Here is a 19,264-nt window from a genome sequence, read left to right as displayed (position 1 = left end):
ACTTTGGAGCCTTTATGGAAATGTAGTGGAGTAAAAGTTGTATTATATTTATCTTTCAAATAAGTAGTGAAGTAATAAGTTATCCACCAAAAAACGACTCAAGTAATCCTCGAACTCTCTACTGAAGTAAATTTACTTTGCTGCAACTTAACCCCTTAACTCCCACCTGAACAGAGCACATTTTCTCCAGTTTGGCTTTACCCCAGTCCAAAAGCTTCTGGAAAAAAGCTGTGAAAATAGCAACAAAACTGAGACGAAAACAATGATGGAAATGTGAGAAAACATTGACTAAAAAAGTGACGAACAATTGATGAAAAAGTGGCAAAAATGTCAAAAAAATGTCACCAAAAAATGACAAAAAAATTACTAAAATATGACAAAAAAATGATTAAAAAATGACAAAAATTGACTAAAAATTGACAAAAAAGGCCACAAAAAAATACGAAAAAATGACAAAAATGTGACCAAAAATGACCAAAAAAATGACAAAAATGTGACAAAAATTACCAAAAAAATGACAAAAAATGTGACAAAAAATTACAAAGATGTGACAAAATGCTACAAAAAAAGACACAAAATGGACCAAAAAATGACCAAAAAAAGATAAAAAATTGACTAAAAAATTACTAAAATATGACAAAAAATGACAAAAAACTACAAAAATTGACAAAAAATTGACCAAAAAGGCCCAAAAAAAGGACCAAAAAAAGGACAAAATGCTACAAAAAATTGACAAAAAATTGACAAAAATGTGATAAAAAAAAGTTACAAAAATGAGTTGAATACCCAACAAAAAAATGATGGAAAAAAATCTGATGACGTGAGGAAAAAGATCCTCTCGGTTCAGGCGGGAGTTAAGAGGTTAAACATCAGCTGTACTCTATTGACATGGGCTAACAACATTTTTTTTTAAATTCAGTTCATTACTATATCTTTCATTTATTTAGATGCTGTATAAACATCTCTTCCTCTCAGTCAGTCAAGGAATTCCCCAGCTCTACGCCCATGACGGAGTGTTTACAGTAGTCCGGTTTGAAGCATTTCTCAGCCCTTGTTCAGAGAGCGTGAGCAGTGGGACTTCTGCAGCTGAGGGCGATAAACCTGGTCACAGCTCTCAGCACTTTTAACTCCACATCTGCTTTGGTTCCCATTGATGAATAAACAGTGCAGCAACAGTACAAATGGACCATACATAGGTGCCATACAGGTTCGAAGGGATTGGGGCTGAAATCATTTTACAAAGCAACAGCAGATACTAGGGATTCAGGAGAAAAGACTGTTAAACGTTTAGAAAGCCAGATCTTTTATCAAAGTTGGAGCATTATTGCACCTGTATGTATCCCATAAAATGTTGCTGCAAACATCTGTGTTGATTCCCCAACCATTAAAAACAAAGCCCTTCAGTTATAGTTTTCTTCTGTGCAGCACGCAGTTTGAGCACTATTAAGTAAAATGTATATTGGCGTGTGTGAGGGACTCTTTAACAAGCCCGGGAGCTGCTGTGTTGCGCAACAGTGAAAGCATATACTGTACACATTATGCTTTTCCCTGGTGCAGCGCGTTGGCCCTTGTCCTAACATGCAGGCTATAGGCCCAACAGAGAAGGGAGCAGGGATGGGTGGGTTCAGAAAGTACAAAATGTATATATGAACAAAATCACCCTGGTCCCTCATATTGTCTGGGAGAAAAATGAAAAGATTTATGGGAATAGCTGTACATTCCATAGAAACGCACCAATGGCCATTTTAAAATGTAAAAAATACTTGAATTATTGACTCGTTGTTCATATGAAAGCTAATGTCGTCTACAGCCGGGGTAGGCAGGTTTGTGTCATGGAGGGCCGATTTTCATCCTCGCCAAATCACTAAGGGCCAAACCTCACCACTGATGCCCAAAGTACAGAACCATTTGCCGCAAATGCCAACGTAACGGGATGTTCTGCCAGGACATTTCTTTTGAAAGATATTCCACATTTTTACAGTAGGTTGGTAAGTGCAGTCAGTTGGTAATTTGAGCCACCCATTGTATTTAGAATTATTATTTTTATTTTTCATTTTTTTTGTGAGTTTATAGATTTGATCTTCACATGATTTAAACTTGCCAAATATATATTCAGATTGTTTGCATCAAATTGCTTACAGGAAACACTAAAATGTAAATTATGAGATTTTATGATATTAAGATGTTCCCACATTTCTGGAGTAAAATGACACTTTTTGGGGGGAAAACCAACATCTTTAAAACCACATACATTCCAGGCAAATTTTTTTTTTTAAATCTCATAGTAAAATTTTGTATTTACATTATACTGTTTTTACACAATAACCACTTAAGCAAAAAGTGGCTCATCTTCCCCCACTCTCTCTCTGACTTTAACAGGTATTCAAGTGCTCTTACTTGCGTTATAATATTTACCAAATTCATCTTGGGGGCCAGAGGTTCTATCCTGCAGGGCCGGATTTGGCCCCCGGGCCTGACGTTGCCTACCCCTGATCTACAGGCAGCATTTGCTATAGCTCCCGTTAAAATGGCTGTTTTTTCTCCCCATCTTCTTTTCGAGAAGCAACCTAGACATGAGTCTGGCACATCGCTGCCTCCAACTGTGTTTTGCTGCCCTTTAAAGGGACTAGATGCAAGTTGATCATTCTATGCTCACTACTGCCACCTCAGGTCTTACGCGTAACTGCACCTTCTATATTAAGCTCGTGCATGACGCCTTTTTGAGTGACAGTGCAGGATTTAGAGGCAGTTGTGGTGAATAGGTTTGAGCTCGTTCTACACATTAGGACATGGCTGGAACATGTAGGGGGAGGAAAATACTTAGTTTTAACATTTTTAAACTCTGTCCCTTTAAACAGGCTTTCTGTAGCTATTATTTTATAATGTTGTTCCGTCGTTATCTGCTGTTCATCACTTTTATCAATTGTGAACTAACAGTTGTTGCGGCTGTAGTTGTTTAACCTTGGCTTTACCAAAAATCTCAAAGCTTCTTGACTGGAGAGCAACAGTGAAATGCCTCATTTGAAAGCTAAGACCTACAAAAGTGAAACTTCTTTGTCATGTCGCTGCCTTTTTTTTCACCTTTTTTTTAAACGTTTTTGCCACATTTTTGTTGCATTTTTTGTTTCTTTTCCAGCACATTTTTGTCGCTTCTTTGTCACATTTTTGTTGCGTTTCCGTCGCTGTTTTGATTTCTTCTTTTCTCAGCTTTTAGATTTGGGTAAAGCCAAACTGGAGAAAATGAGCTCGGTTCATTTTAATCAATGGTTGGTGATCGAAGAAATGTACAGGCTACTACTAATTTAGGTTTCTACTGATCAAATAATACTCCAGTAGAGGTTTCTGTCGTATTCGTACTGAAGTGAAAGTACTTGAAAGTATTTGCTGTAGAAATATTCAAACTATAAAGTACAAATCATAACCGTGCAGCTTCAAAAACAGGAAAATGTCACTCGAATTCCTCTCTGTACGGCAACACGACGGGGACAAACCTTCTTCTTTGTTGTGAGCCGGTGTCATTTGACTGCACATCTGCACAGCGCCACCTGCTGTTCCGGAGTGAGCTTTATTAGGCTTTTTAAAAATGAACAAAACACACAAAAACTTTGGAAATGTATTGGAGTAGAAAGTGTTGTGTTTATCATTCAAATGTAGTGGAGTAAAAGTAACAAGCTGACCCAAGCACATTTCCTCCAGTTCGGCTTTACCCCAATCTAAAAGCAAGGAAGTGGCAAAAGAGCGACAAAACCACCACAAAGAAAGACGAAAAAGCAACAATGTGACATAAATGAGATGGAAAAGTGAAGAAAACACAATGAAAGAAAGCGCCAAAGAAACGATTAAAAAAGAGGAAAACACGTGCCGGAAAAGCAACAAGAAAGTATGGAGGCACCGATACCACTTTTTCTAAAACCGATACGAGTACGAGTACTTTGATTTAAGTACTCGTCGATACCGAATACCGATACGAGTACAAGGCATTTTCTTCAACATTCTTACTTTTTTCACAGCAGATTGGTTTGTAAAATAGTTAATTTACTCATTTACATTTCCTTAAGTAAAGTCGGCGACACATTTAAGAACAGTTATATTAGAATTGTGCTGATGCCATTTATTTATTTATTTCATTTTATTATATTATTTCAATATAATTTTTATTTTTCATTGCCCTGTCCATCATAGACAGAAAAGTTCATGTCCAAAAGCTCCCAATGCCTGTGCTTTATTCATTTATGTATTTTTATTTAACAATAGTATTGAGATGTTACTTAAATGGTCTCTTTTCATCTTTACTTCAGCTCCTGTAGATTTTCTCGTGTGTTTGTAGTAACTTAGCGAGAAGCTACAGCGTTTTCATTGTTCTGCAGCAGCTCATTTTGGCTCAATATAAACATGCGGTATCTCTTTAAGTTGGATTTTCTGAGAACTTTTTAGTCGCTGGGTTAGTTTTTCAGATGAATAAACCCCTGGGCATAAAACGGCGTCAGAATGGCCAAAACTGTTAGCCGCGAGTTAGCAACGTTAGCAACGTTAGCCTGTATGTTGTAAACGCTGCAGCCCGAACAACATTTAGCTCTGGTTAAATCCAGCTCAGACTCAGATTTAGAGAGCGCAGTCTGTAATAAAGTCAGCTCTATGTGGATTATTGTATTTGCACTAAAGAATTCTCCAGTTTGTTGCTTCTTCTCTCCTCAGCTGAGAGCTGCGCCTCGTAGCTGCGCCTCGTAGCTGCGCTGGACGCACGTCAAATGGTATCGGTTCCTGGTATCGGGACCTCATGAATGAGTACGAGTATGAGTACAAGCATGTGGTATCGGCCCGATACCCGATACTGGTATCGGTGCATCCCTACAACAAAGCGACAAAAACACGACTAAAGGGTGATGAAAAAGCAACAACAAATCCACAAGAAAGCCATGAAAGAGCGACAAAAAATGGATGGAAAAAGTGACCAAAACACAACAAAAAAAACTACGAAAACATGACAAATCGCTCTAAAAAAAATGTGTCCATAAAGTGGCGACAATGCCACAAAAAAGATATGATGAGTTTTGTAGGTCTTAGCTTTCAAATGAGGCATTACTCTGGCCTACAGGCTGCAAGCTACAGCAGAGAAGCTTTTAGATTTGGGTAAAACTCCACGCAGTGTCTTGTCTACTACGAGTAGGGTTAGTTTCGACCGACTTGAACTTTCGAGTTTATTACATAATAATACTACCTCACACACGGGCTGAAAAAAAAAAAAAAGACAGTGAAAGCTAATCCATGGGCCCATGTGTTGCCAGCGCCTCTCTCGGCTGAAAACGCGCACATGTGAACCCGATGCCCCCGTAAGTGAGGGTGCACTAGTTGAGGGGGGGGGAGTAGGCCATTTCATAACATCGTAAAAATGAAGGGAAACGGGCAAACGGAGCGTGAGGGTCCACGTGCAGGTCCGGTGATGACACGTGTGTGCGTAAAGAGGCCGGCGATGGGGGGGAAGAGGGGAACTGGGAGGCTCTTTTCTGAACCTAACCTTAATATCGCGACGAAGTGGAATAATAAACACACACACACGCACGCAGGCACGCACACACCCGTTCCTGTGGGTCAGAACAGAAGACGTGTAGTTTTCGAAGTAGCGATAAACGGGAGCGCTCTGATTTGTGGATGTGAAAGGAGAGACTGAGACGTCAGTAAAGCAGAGCCGTGGTGCGTTCGGGGTTGAACGGAAAATACAGCTCTACACGAGAAAAAAAAAAAAAAAAAAAAACAAGGGAAGAAAAAATGTGGCTTCCTCTGGTACTCTGGGTCATGTGACAATTTAGACTGTTCATTTTAACCTATATAACTTTATAATGTCATGTACGTTTAAATGAAGGTACCAAACATCGTATGTTTTTGCATATATTTTAATCTTCTTGTAAAGTTTAACCTCTTAACCCCCGCCTTAACCGAGTGCATTTTCTCCAGCAGCATTACAGTGTGCTGCCTCATTTGAAAGCCAAGACCTACAACACTAATCTAGGCACGGCAGGTTTATTTTTAGAGCTCAATTCATACACAAGGCAATTCAAAGTGCTTCACAGATGCATAAAATTATAAGAAAACAGATCAAATCAATAACACGTCAGCATAAATTAAATCAATTACAGTAAAAGGCAAGAGTGCAGATAAAATACTTTCAGTGTCATTTGCACGGGTAAATAGAACTGTTTTCGAACATTGTCAGAGTTGAGGCCTGTCTCACATCCTCATGAAGACTATTCCAGATTTTATGCATGAAACTGAAATGCAGCCTCACAGTGTTTAGTCCTGACTCTGGGAACCACCAGGAGGCCCCTCCCTGAAGCTCTCAGGGCCCGAGATGGTTCATACGGCTCTAACATGTCAGAGATGGACTTCGGTGCTAAACCATGAAGACTTGTAACAAGCAGAGCTGTTTTAAATTCTATTCTCTGAGTGACAGGAAGCCAGTGCAGAGACCGGAGCACTGGACTAATATGGTCGTATTTCCTGGTTCTTGTCAGGATTTCAGCAGCAGAGTTCTGGATGTACAGCAGTTGTCCAGCAGGCCGTTACAGTCGTCTAACCTGGACACAAATGCATGGATAAGTCTCTCAAAGTCTGGTTTTGACACTATTCCTCTGATCTTAGCCATGTTTTTCAGATGGTAAAAGCTGCTGATGTTATTGCTTTGATGTGTCTGAGTCCATGATTACTCCTAGATTTCTAACCTGATTTTGTTGGTTTTAGAGAGTGAGAATAACACTTTCTCTTTGTGTCTGTGGGCCAAAAACAGTTTTGTCTGCATTTAGCTGTAGAAAGTTGTTTTGCATCCACAAACTGATCTGTTGGATGCAGTGACAGAGAGTATTTACAGGCCCATGTTCACCAGCCGTCAGTGACACGTAGATTTGAGGGTCATCTGCATAGTTGTGGTACGACACATTGTTGCTGTTTATTAGCTGACCCAATGGAAGCATGTACAGGTTGAATAAGAGGGGTCCCAAGACTGACCCCAGGGGGACTCCACAGGTCATGGCAATTTTGTCTGAGACACACTTGCCAATTTCGACAAAGTACATCCTGTCCTCGAGATAGGACTTAAACCAGTTTAGAGCAGTACCAGAGATTCCCACCCAGTTTTCTAACCTGTGAAAGGCAGCGCTCAGGTCCAGCAGAACTAAAACTGACCTTACCTACGTTGGTGTTCATGCGGATATCATTTGTCACCTTGATCAGAGCTGTCTCTGTGCTGTGATGGGGCCTAGAGCCTGACTGGAAAGTATCAAGCACATTGTTAGACACGAGAAAGTAAGTGAGCTGCTGATATACTTTCTATAGGACTTTTCCTAAGAATGGCAGGTTTGATATGGGCTGGTAGTTGTTCAGTACCTTGGCATCAAGGCTGCTATTCTTTAGAAGAGGCTTAATGACTGCAGTTTTCAAGGCCTTTGGAAATGCTTCAGTCCCAAGTGAGATGCTAACTAACTGAGCAAGTTCTAAACTCCAGAGAAGCTTTTAGGTTTGGGTAAAACTGTAGAAAATGTGCTTGGTTAAAACCCCTTAACGCCTGAATGTATTTCCAATTATATAAAAAAAAATATTATCAGTGTTTTTGCTTTCAAGCTGATGCTAAATTAAGTGGAGATTGTTAATTTTTATGTCGCACATAGAACAGATATAGTTTTTGGTATGTTGTAAATTGACAACAACAGGCAAAAGTTGTAAATGTATTAAAGTGACAAAATGTGTTTGTTCTGAATGATTACAAATGTAAATGCACTGTAAGATACACTGAACACTTATGTATTCAGGCTAGGATATTAGAACAGTAAACAGAGCTAATGCTTTTCACTAAATTCTTGTAAAGTGTTGATTTTGAGCTGATGTCGTCTTACAGCAGGAGCTCTGGTAACAGGAAGGGCATCATGATTTTCAGTAACATCTTCATCACTGCTGTTCCTGTCATCAGTGCCTTCACTGCTGCTGCTGCTGCTTTCATCGCCTGATGCAGGAAGGAGGAAAAAAAGCACTTTATAAAAGGTGCAGACAATTTATTTTAGTAGTATTATCTAAATACTACTAAAATGCGGTCACTGTGGCCACCAGATGGAGCTACTGCAGTTTTCCTTTATGGCCTGATGTTGCCAATTTACAACGTACTGAAATCTTCAAATAACAAAAAAAAAAAAAATCCATCACGCGAAGTTCATTCCAATCAATAATCTAAAGATGGAAACGATGAGCTGCTACATAACTTTATTTTAGCACAACTCCATTTACATTTGAATATTTCATCAAAGTTGCTGCCTCGATTTGCAGAAATGCTATTTCCGCTAAATAGCTACCGTGACCCGGTTGTGGTTCCTTCTCTGACCGGTCCTACGAGAAACTAGTGCTTGCAAAACGTTCCTAGGTACGGCATGGATGTGCAAACAGGTATCAAGGGAAAACACGCCTTATTTTAGCCACAGTCTGGCAAGAAGAGGTATGTCGTCAAAATGTACCAATAGGCGTTGAGGGGTTAAAGTGGGGTTAAGGGGTTTAATGTTTAACAAATGTAAAACATTGCGTATTGTGACTGCCTGGGCCTGGAAATGTATGTAGCTTACTCAAATAATTCTATTTTTTAAGTAATCAGAATCCCCGGTGCCATCATTTGACCTTTGCAACGAGCTTTCCTCTGAACTGGCCTGTAGGTCCAATCAGGAAGGGGAAGGACTTTTGAAATCTCTCTCTCTCTCTCTCTCTCTCTCTCCTCATTTTGCAATCCTACAGACTATCCCTTTAATCCCAAGCAGCAACCCTACCTGATTACATATAGCCGACTGGCTATCTGTATATACATGTCAGCCATATATATATGGCTGACAGTGGGACGCTGTGTCAATCGTGTGCCTTGTTATCAAAATGGCAATCAATAATTACATGTCTGCACGTTTGTACTGAATGTTTCTAGACTGGATCTTACAGCCTATAGGCCAGTGCACCGCCTCATTTGAAAGCTAAGACCTACAAAACTGATCTAAACTGATTTTCCTCGTGTTGTTGCTGTGTTGTCGTCACTTTTTTATCACATTTTTGCCACCATTTTTTTTGCTTGGCATTTTCATTGCTTTTTGTTGCTCTTGTTGCTGTTTTTGGTTCATTTTTGTGTATCTTTTTTATTGTGTTTTTCGCCATTTTCCTTGTTGAGTTTTTTTACATTCTTGTCGCTTTTTTGTGGCTTTTTTGGTAAGTTTTTGATACTTTTTTGTTGCGTTTTCATCCTTGTTTTTTTCTCTGAAATCTGAAAATATCTGAAAATATGCTCAGTTAATGTCAGGTTAATCCCAAACTAAATTTCTCTCCAAGCAATTTCTTTAAATGTATTTAATGCAGTTTTGCTATGTACTATTTATTTATTTATGAATTATGAATGTATTTTTTTTTTTTTTTAAGCGTGTCAAACCTCCTGCGGCCGTGAACGCAACTGACACGGCCTGACCCCCCCCGAGGCGCGCTCCCGTCCATACGTGGCTACTCCCCCTTTCGTTTACGTGCGCGCCCCCGCGTATCGCGTGGTGAGGATCATCCATATTGCTGCTAGTGCTGGTGATAAGGTTGTAATTCGGAGGCCTTTGGACACGTTTCTCCACGTTTCGGTGCGCGTGGCTGTGGCCGGCCTCTGTGCGCTGTGGACTGAAGCCCTTTGGTCTCAACAGCGGCGGGGCAAGCGCGGAAAACCTCCACATTTCACCCCTGAAAGTGAACCCTGCCGAGTCGGGCCAGGACTGGTAATCCTACCGGAGGAGACAGAGACGGACGGCGGCGGCGGTGGGAAATGGCCACTCAGGTGGAGACTCTCCTGCCCGGCAATCCGCTCTCGAAACCCGAGGACCACGGCGCGATGATCCGCGGCGAGCTGGAGCAGGGGGAGCGGGGCGTGCGAGGGGACGAGGCCGAGCGAGGCAGCAGCAGCCCTGGAGTCGGCGGCCAGGGAGGCACCCAGCAACAGCAGCAACAACACCCGGCCTCCCCCCCCGGCGACACGGAGCCCAGGGGCGACTCCGACAACGACCACAAGCCGAACGAGGACGGCGGAAAGGGCAAAAAGGAGTTTACCGAAGCCCCCCCGCCCAAGGTGAACCCGTGGACTAAGAAAATGAACGCAGTCACGGTGGTCAGCGTGAACGGACAGTCCCACCACGGTCAGTACCGTTAACACCGTAACTCATTTCTAAAACATGTAGTTAACGTTTCTGCACGTCGGCCTCCCGGTTGGTGTCGATTTGGGCGTGTGCACTCGTGAGAAGACGTCCAAAGCAGCTGTCAAGTAGCGAAAGCTTCAACTTCGTGCTCAAATCCGTAAAGTGGCGGTGGTTCGGGTTATATTTGGCGAACTGACCCCTCCTGCCTCCGCCGACGGCTATTCCTGGACGCCCTAGTCGAAATGTGGATAGGATTTTTTAGTGCCGTTGCCCCTTTTAACTTTTAAATGCCACAAAGTACATCGAAAATATTTGTTAACCAGGTCTACCCCTAATCACTGCAGTTTGCGCCTTAAACCCCGTCTCTAAATGATTTATATTGTTGTTTTTGTTGTTACTATGCTGGGGTGTTGACATAGTGCAAGCCACCACTGCAGATAAATTCATCCTGGCACCTTGGCACATGCTTCGGCTCCCATAGTGTTAAAATAGTGCACTCAAAATAATAGTTCCGTTATAGTTATGACTCTGGTTTAAGGTTTTAGTCGCTTTGTGCGCGTCTCTGAGCCTTAAACCAGCGCATAAGCACCTTTTGTCCACTTTAAATCCCGTGTTCACGTTTTGTTGTTGTGCAAGTGTAAAGTCTTCAGGAGGGGAGTTGAGACACCACGTACAGGAGCCTCGTTGAGTGGATTTAGAAGAAGTCGTTTCAAGTGGTTAAGTCTCCAAAGCCACTGACTATAATTTGTTTATTTTTATTCCAAGTATTCCACGAGACTCCACCTTTTTTGGATTAGGAAAATAGTGTCAGTCATCAAGGTTATCCGTTTTTTTTTTGTTTTTTTTTAAATCTCGCTGTCAACGTGTTTTAGGAGCCAGACCTGAGCCTACAGAGTCGTGAAATATGACGAATGTTTCAGCTCTGTTCACACTCTGGCTTTTCGGCACTTTCGACACGGAGCCGCCGCAGACTTTAGCAGGATAGCCGCCCCGATGACTTGGCAGCAATTAAACGCTACCACGAGTCGGTCTCTCGGCTGTGTGTGTGTGTACGGCTAACAATAGCACTCCGTGGCCTAGCATAACCAGGGCCCTTTAGCTTAGCTTCTGTAGCATTCCCCCCCCACCACCACCACTTCACGACTTTTTGGACAACATGCAACATTTCCACCGCCTTGGCCCCCCTCCCATTCCTGACAAAGTTGATATGAAGTGCATAATTTGAGCAGTAAATGTGTAAAAATGTTTGTTTTGGGACGTCACGTGTTCACTCCACGTGTGCTCCGGACAGAGAAAAGCAGCATGGGCGAGCGCGGCTAGCTTACACGCTAACATGCTACAGGAGCATATTTTGGGGGAAACTTTGGCTGATTTTTGGACGTCGCTCGCGGTGTTTTTTTAACCTCTTACCACCCGCCTGAACCAAATGCATTCTGTCCTCTTTGGCCATTATATAGGTCTGTGTAACACCTCATTTGAAAGCTAAGACCCACAAAACTGATCTTTTTCCTCGCGTTGTTGCTGTGTTGTCACTTTTTTATGTTCTTTTTGGTCACATTTTTGTTGAGTTTTTGTAAAAATTTTTGTTGAATTTTTGTTTATTTTTTTTTCACTTTTTGGTTGAATTTTTGTCACATTTTTTAAATTTTTTTTTCCACTTTTTGGTTGAATTTTGGTCACATTTTTGTTGAGTTTTTGTCTCTTTTTTTGTTGCATTTACATCCTTGTTTTCTTCTCATTTTTTCTGGCTGTTTTGGTGCTTTTTTCCCCAAGAAGCTTTTTGATTACATACAAACTGGAGACTGGGTTAAGCTTTTTTTTCCTGGAGACAGAAGCTTGACATTTCTGAGCATATCGTTAACCGATGGAAGTGTTTGTTTAGTGTCAGCGAGACTATTAATCATAGGGACACCTCCTGCTTATGTTAAGTAGAGGTTTTTAAAATAGGTGTTGTCTATTTTTCTTTTGAAATGATTTCAAATATGCACACTCCACCTGTTTGGATAGGCATCGCAACTACAGAAACAGGTAATGTCAGGATAGGTATGACACAATTTTGATCAAAGTTGACATCTTTTCCACTATAAAATGAGTATTTTCAAGGTTCAAAAAGTAGTTCTTGAACTATGTTGCTTGGTACTTGTGGTCACCTACAATTCAGACTTTTATTTTAATTACAGATCAGTTCATTTATGCTTTAGTACGCATTTCTGACAGGTGTTTCTATCATTAAAATCCAATTACAATGTTTTAGAACCTTTTGAGACCTGGTTCAGTACTGAATACATTCTACAAAATCAAACATGTTAAAAGACTGTACTTGGTGTGAAAAGTTTGAGAAGTAGTGGCCTATGTGTCCCATGTGCCGCCTGTTTAAAAACTTTGATCTGAAGACATTGAATTTTAGACAATTATTGAAAGACTATTTTGATAATTGTCATAGATCGTCATGTCAAACTCCGCTTCTGTCTGTCTCTCTAAGTTGGGAGTGTTCTGAAGCTTATCTACAGTCAGGAAAGGTCGCCTACCCTTCAGTATCTTGCCCACCCCGGTTGTGTTTTTGTCAGCTGAAGAGCGAGTGTACAGTACGACTTCTTGCTCCCTCATTTACACAGTCAGACGTATCCCTTCTCTGTGCTTCACTACCGAGCCTTTTAAACGGGTCAGGAAGTGCTTATGATCAAGCACTTTTGAACCTTTTCTTAATAACTTGTGATGTCAGATTCCTGTCAGAACCTTCAGTGCTCACCACCTGAAATATTCAACTATTTGCTTTCTGTAGAGAAGAGGTGTCAGAAACGGAGATCAAATGCAAGGCTGTGTCGAGGTAACACAACAAACCCCCTTTGTCGTTTGAAGCGACACTTGCATGATGATGACTTGCTCCCCTTCGCTGCGCAGCTGTTTCAATAAAGAGGGGAGGGGAGGGGGGGGAGGCAGGGGCGGACTGGCCACATGTCCATTCTGGAAGAGCACAGAAGGACCACTGGCTCTAGGGCCACCAGTCCTGCCTCAACCAAGCTTTACCCAAATCTAAAAGCTAAAAAGAAAAGCATCAAAATAGCAAGAAAAAGCGGATGAAAAGTTGACAAAAACATGAGAAAAACACGGACAAAAAATAACAAAAATATGACAAAAATGTGGCGACGTGACGAAAAGTTTCCATCACTTTTGTTGGTCTTAGCTTTCAAATGAGGCGTTACATTGTTGCTCTCCAGTCGAAAAGCTTTTAGATTTGGGTAAAGCCCAGAAGAAAAAAAACATGAATCTAAAAGGAATTCCGTGGAGTATGGTGCACCACAAGGTTCAATTTTGGGACCATTATTATTTATTATTCATATTAATGACTTTGCTTCTGTTTCTACGACCACCTTTCCCGTTCTTTTTGCTAATGATACCAATCAAAATAATAATAATAAAAAGCCGAACTGGGGAAAATGGCGGGGGGTAAAAAGTTCAAATATGTATTTGTGGAAGTGCACAATTAGGCTACGCTAATTTGAGCCAGGCTAGTCAGAGTCCAAGGCTGTTTTTCAGTCCCAGTCCGCCCCTGGTGGGGACTGGGACTCAGGAGGAGCTTTTTGGGAAACACTGGAGAAGATGCAAAGATTAGTCAGTGATGTGTGAGTGACTTGAAATGCAATATTGTTACTTATAACATTACTTTCCAAGGTTCAGTAGCAAAAGAGGAATCATAAAGACTACCCTGTGCAACTGTGTAAACTCGATGGGGCCTTCTTGGATTTGGCAGTTCCAGACTTTCAGTCCCAAACCCATTCGCGCTCAGCCTGTAGACCCCAGTACATAAAGTACGAGTGAATTTCCCGTGGACTGAAATGCTGCAATCCTCAAACACAGCGTTGTTTAAATTTGGAAAGTTTGGCCGCCGCTTGTTCTGTCGCTGGAGGAGAGGTCAGTGAGAGCAGAGCCAGACTTTAGACTTGTTGGCGCTGCGTTGTGCTTTTGTGCCCATTTAGTTTGAACCGCCAAAGTCTGGCCTTGAACCAGGACGGGACTGGACTCCGTTTGGGTTTCAACAGCACCAGGTCATCCCAGGATATTTAAACACATTGGGGGAAATCAGAGAAAATGTTATTGGTAGAAGCGATATGGTGGTGACCTGATTGAATGCCACAACGCTCCCATCTGTCGAGGACCTCTCCTGTACGTCTCCAGGACTCGGAGATGCAGGTCGTGCAGGTCGGATCACAGCTGACCTCTCCTCACACTGGTCTAGACATGGACTGTTTGACCCTCTCTCCTCAGGCAGAACCCCCGCAACACGAGAACAGCTTTTCCCCCACTGCTGTTGGTTGCTTTTCATTTCATTTCATTCACATTTACACCTGCTGCTTTATTGTTCATTTATAAATCCATCCACCCTGAATCAGCCTTATATCTCTCGACACAAGGCTGATTCAGCATTTATTTGCCTGCTCTTGAGCTGCAGGATCCACTGCCCCAACAGGAGCAGAGCCTCTATTCACACTGGGACATTTGGATTTTTTTTTTTAAAATACAGCTTGTGTCAAGGCTGTAGTTTAACTTTTAAATGTTTTCTGGGATAAGATGAAACTTTGTTCAACCAAGGATGTTTGTCTGTGGGCCCTATCATTATGCTTATCTTATCTTATGCTGCTTCTTGGCTTTTCAATAACAAAAAAACAGTTGGTTACCCAAATGGCCTATAGGCTTAACTTTGATTGGAAATGGGTGCAAGTCAAGCCCCATCATAAAAGCCTCTGCTTTGCATAAGTGCCTGAAAACCACTGTATGTACTTTAGTGTTCAGCTCAGTCACAGTAATGGCCGATGACCTCACAGGCTTAACCACGTTTCGTGTTAAAATTAATGACATCTCCATGAATCACCTTTGTGTTTGTGTTTATCCTGGTAATGTAATAGTTGGAGCACTCCCAGTCTGGAGATGCAGACAGCAGCACACACGTGTCATACAAAAAGGTTATGTTTTTAGGATAATCGAAATTGGTAGCAGATATTCACTCATCAGACTTGCTAAAGGATGCTTTTAGCTGATTTTTGAGGCTGATGTTGCCATTTTGCTGCAGTTGTCTGTCTATCATTTGGTTTGGAGCCGGCCAGGGAGAATTCAGCAGGACTGACCGCTGATACTGAGGTGCCGTTTAGATTTGCATTCGTCTGTAACATGTGGCTAGCTTCATTAGCATCTGAATAATGTGGCACCTCCTGTTTTTAAAGCTGCGGCCGAGATGGGACACTTGAATGTGATTGTCTTTGTTTGAACGTGCCGAAGCTCTCACTCCCGTTGTGAAGGAATTAGGTTAAAATGGAAAAACTTTGGAGACGTTTAGCTTTCGATACAGGTGGTCAGGTTAGTTTGCGTCTGGTCTCCATGGCAAAACAAGGAGTGTTCAAAACCTGATTGGATTTCACATTGATTTCAGGGAAAGCTGTTTGCAAAAGACTTTCATGGTCAGTCATGTTCTTCTTCTTCTGCAGGGTGTTTGTTATACAATATGAGCACTTATTCAGAGTCTTTCAGAGCTCAAAATGCTTGAATACAACTTGTCAGTCATCATTACAATCCATGCCCCTCTATCAGTGGCATAACAATTACAACCAGTGACACACAGACATCAACTCCTCTCCCCAGTTTTTGTGTATTTGTTTTCTACTTTCTCTCTTACCCACGTCTGCTCACAGCGTGTGGCAGTTTGCTACGGCCACGTTACTGAAGTTTCAGAGGTGTCCTTGAGGTAATGACGCACACTTGCAATGTTTACATGTACTATTCCGCGATGTTAACACGTAATTGATCTAACGGCTTAATAGTGCGATGATCTAACAATAAATCAAGTAGACTGGGAGAAAGAACAGCGTCGATGTGAAACATGTCTTGAAATTGATGCTGATGCCATTTTTCAAAGACTAAGGGTTTTTAACAGTGGATAAACTTGATAAATGGTCTCAGTTTAGTCCCAGGTTCAGACTCTTGTTTAGAACCTGCTTTCGGTCGTGTTTTTGGAGGCGGCTTCTTCCCAGTTTAGCACTGGTTTAGGCTGCGTTTATCTCAGGTCTGGACCCGGTGATAGTGAAGCCCTCAGTGGTGTCAAAGCTCTGGGCGTGGACTGTCTGGGACACACGCCTACAGATCGTAAACATGCGCAGGGTTAAAGAGCTGCAGTTCCTGTGTTTTAGTGTGTTTAATGTGACATCAGTTCAAAATTCATGGCAGCACGGTGAACATACTTTTTGCTCCTTTCACATGTTGCGTGCTTTAACCTGACATGGCTCAGGGTGCAATGCCTGTATTTACTTTAGTCTGCTATTTCCATAACAAGTTTGTCAGGAGTTCATGAAATTATTCTAAAGAGCCAAAAACTAGAGACAATAAACCTCTAAAGACGATCTATGAAAGTGAGCTACTTGCTAAAGACGTACAATATGCGATCAGGGCCTGCCATATTGTGGCAGTGTCAAAATTGGAATGTTTTACTAAACTGTTTCCACACAGTCCATACCATACAGTTTAAACACAAATCAAAGTAATCAAACAATAAATCCGGACCAAAACAAGGCTAAAACAGAACTAAATTGTGAACATTTTTAAGTTTCTCAACTATAGAGGATTTTCCTATTTGTTTTCATTACATCTTCTGTCTGCAAAAATGGGGGAATTATTTTCTCAAGATTTGTATCAATACAAGATTTTTTTGTTGCTGCCGCTGATCACAATCAAATATATAATGTAATGTAAATATATTTGCCAGTGACCGGGTTTACCACGAGAAGCGTTTTTGGACCAAACCTTTTAGTCACGGCACAAATGTTTTGCGGCTGTTTTTGGACATAAAAGCTGAGTGTTTAAGTAAATGATGGACAAACACAGTTGGCTAATGCTAGCTTGTGAGTATCATCTATAAAGCGTGTGAAACAGTGTGCTGAGTCCTGGAAAAAGGGCTTTTTTTTGGGCTCATATCAATAATGAATGGCTTTCGTTTCCAAATGGGTCAAACTATGACACCAGTACTTCTCCCTCTGATGTCACATGCATTCCATGAATTGCAGTGAAGTAACTGCTTTTGTAACAAGAAATAATTGGCTCGTTTGTACTTCTTAACAAATTTGCCCAAATGATTTGTGCCGTGTTCAAGGAACAAGCCTCATGTGGGTCAGACCGTAGTCACTTAACATAATCGCAGATGTCCATCTTTGAGCGCACCCTTAGGCTCCCTGTCTGTGGTGATGTCATCAAAGGGGACATGTGACATCACCACTCGGCAGACGTGTCATGTGACACGGGGGGATAATGGGAAGAACCTATGTTTTAGGGCTAAACTACAGGGTTTTATACATGACACCCCCATGGAGACATGATATTCTGTTCTGCCAAGAATATTGTCCTGGCCAAAGAATCACAGCCTTTGCATTTCTGTTATTGCCAACAGTGAAATGGCACATTGCAGCTGATGTTTCTGAATTTCTCTTGTGTTTTATTGTGTGTGGTGGGTCACTGAAGGGAGGAGTGCTGCTGCTGTAGATTGTTCCATATTTGGTCGCCTCAGGCTTCCCCCGTCAGCACGCTCGTCCTCAGCGCGTGGTCTGCATAGTTTAGACAGTTTAGACGGGAACACGGGACTTTCCTTTTGAGATGATACAATCCAAATTTAGATCCATTTTTGATTTACAAAATGTCTCCGATCATGTATATTCACTATGTCTCGTCATCAGACATCAGTTATCAATGCTAACAGTAATCTAAGGGGAATTTTTACAAAAACAACAACAATGCTATTTGAAGGTATTCCCACTCCCAGTGAAGCATATCCCATTGAGCCACAGTCTCAGATGGAGGCTGCATATTCTCTGAAGTCTTATGCCCTTGGATAAACCGGGCGAGATGTCACAAGCAGATGCTGTTTATTCTCTTAGAAGACGTTTGAGTTTGTGTAGTCTGGAAGTTCTCTTTGTATCTAGGTGACCAAAATAACTTTAACTTTTAATAACTTGTTATCCAGAACATTTTTTGACCAGGATTATATCTTAAGGATGGGAGAGTCAGAGCTCTGTGTGAAGCCTTTTCCAGCTCATGACTCTGTCGTGAGCTCTAGGGCGGCACAGTTTTGACAAGATAAGCTAACTGGGACTTTTCTGACAGATGTTGCAATTTGATTTGCAATTTCAATGTTTTACATGCAGCCTATGTTTGATTTTTAATGTAGTTGATCATTAAGCTACAGTACTTCTAAAACCGCTGTTAAAGTTCACGTTATAGCCTTCCTTTGAATCTGCAGGAGGCAGCAAAAGGCATGTTAAGGAGTTGTCCGAAAAACATCCTTAGCTTTAATCATTCTCACATAAATGGCTTGGTAGTACTCTCTCTTTCTCCTTCCTGTCTTTGACTCATGGTGCTTTGCTCAGGGAGCAAACGTCCGGTAAAACAAACTCGTGCTCAGAGAGATAGATTGTGGACACGGGGATTATTCAGCTGCATAAAAGCATTCTCTGAATCACTGCAAAGCACTGCTTGTTTTATGAAAGTCCGCCTCATAGTGATGTCTGAAACCTGCTGTAAAGATGTGACGATTAGAAGAGGCTTAATACAATGACCCGCGCATAAAGCGACTACACATTCTGTTTATTCTGCATTAAAGTCAATGTGAGCAGATTGGAAAGTGCACTAGTTATGAGTGAACTTGCCGTGAGTGAAGCCGCTCCCCTCACTGTCCACGGCTGGACTCAACAGCGGCACGTTTCTCTGCATTTGCACCTCAAAAGTCCAAAAAACGGTCTCTTCTTAAAATGATGTTTTTAATGTATCAGCTCCATTAGCTTCCCACAACGTTTCCATCCAGCCGTGTGCTGTGCCCTCGACTGCTACACATTCAAGACGGGTCCTCTTGAAGCCGAGGTCACAACCGGTCGTACGATAATTTTTTAGTCATGCAATTTCTGCCGTTTCCCAAATCACTGCGTTTATTTTTTGTTGGTGGAGAATGTAGTTGTAGTGTTCAGATCAGCGCGCACCAAACATGCGTCACACGCAGGCTGCTCGGCCGTGCTGTCGAACAGCAAGCGCACGACCAACCTGCATTAAACATACTGACC

General features: G+C 41.7%; 2 protein-coding genes across 5 annotated transcripts in view; both read left to right on the top strand.

The window, feature by feature from the left end:
- Positions 1-19,264, top strand: part of st6gal1 (ST6 beta-galactosamide alpha-2,6-sialyltranferase 1) — a 204,973-nt gene that overhangs the window by 73,983 nt on the left and 111,726 nt on the right. The window lies entirely within an intron of this gene.
- larp1 (La ribonucleoprotein 1, translational regulator) overlaps positions 9,673-19,264 on the top strand; it is a 48,127-nt gene continuing 38,535 nt past the window's right edge. For all 4 annotated transcript variants that reach the window (XM_079566313.1, XM_079566310.1, XM_079566312.1 and 1 more), the window contains exon 1: positions 9,673-10,175. In XM_079566313.1, the coding sequence (XP_079422439.1) occupies positions 9,809-10,175 (367 nt within the window). In that variant the 5' untranslated portion in view covers positions 9,673-9,808. The remainder of the gene's footprint in view (positions 10,176-19,264) is intronic.

Source organism: Gobius niger (genome assembly GCF_951799975.1).
Source record: "Gobius niger genome assembly, chromosome: 11".
Classification (NCBI taxonomy): Eukaryota; Metazoa; Chordata; class Actinopteri; order Gobiiformes; family Gobiidae; genus Gobius; species Gobius niger.
Note: the sequence above shows the minus strand (reverse complement) of the source record. Positions and strands in the feature narration are given on the sequence as shown.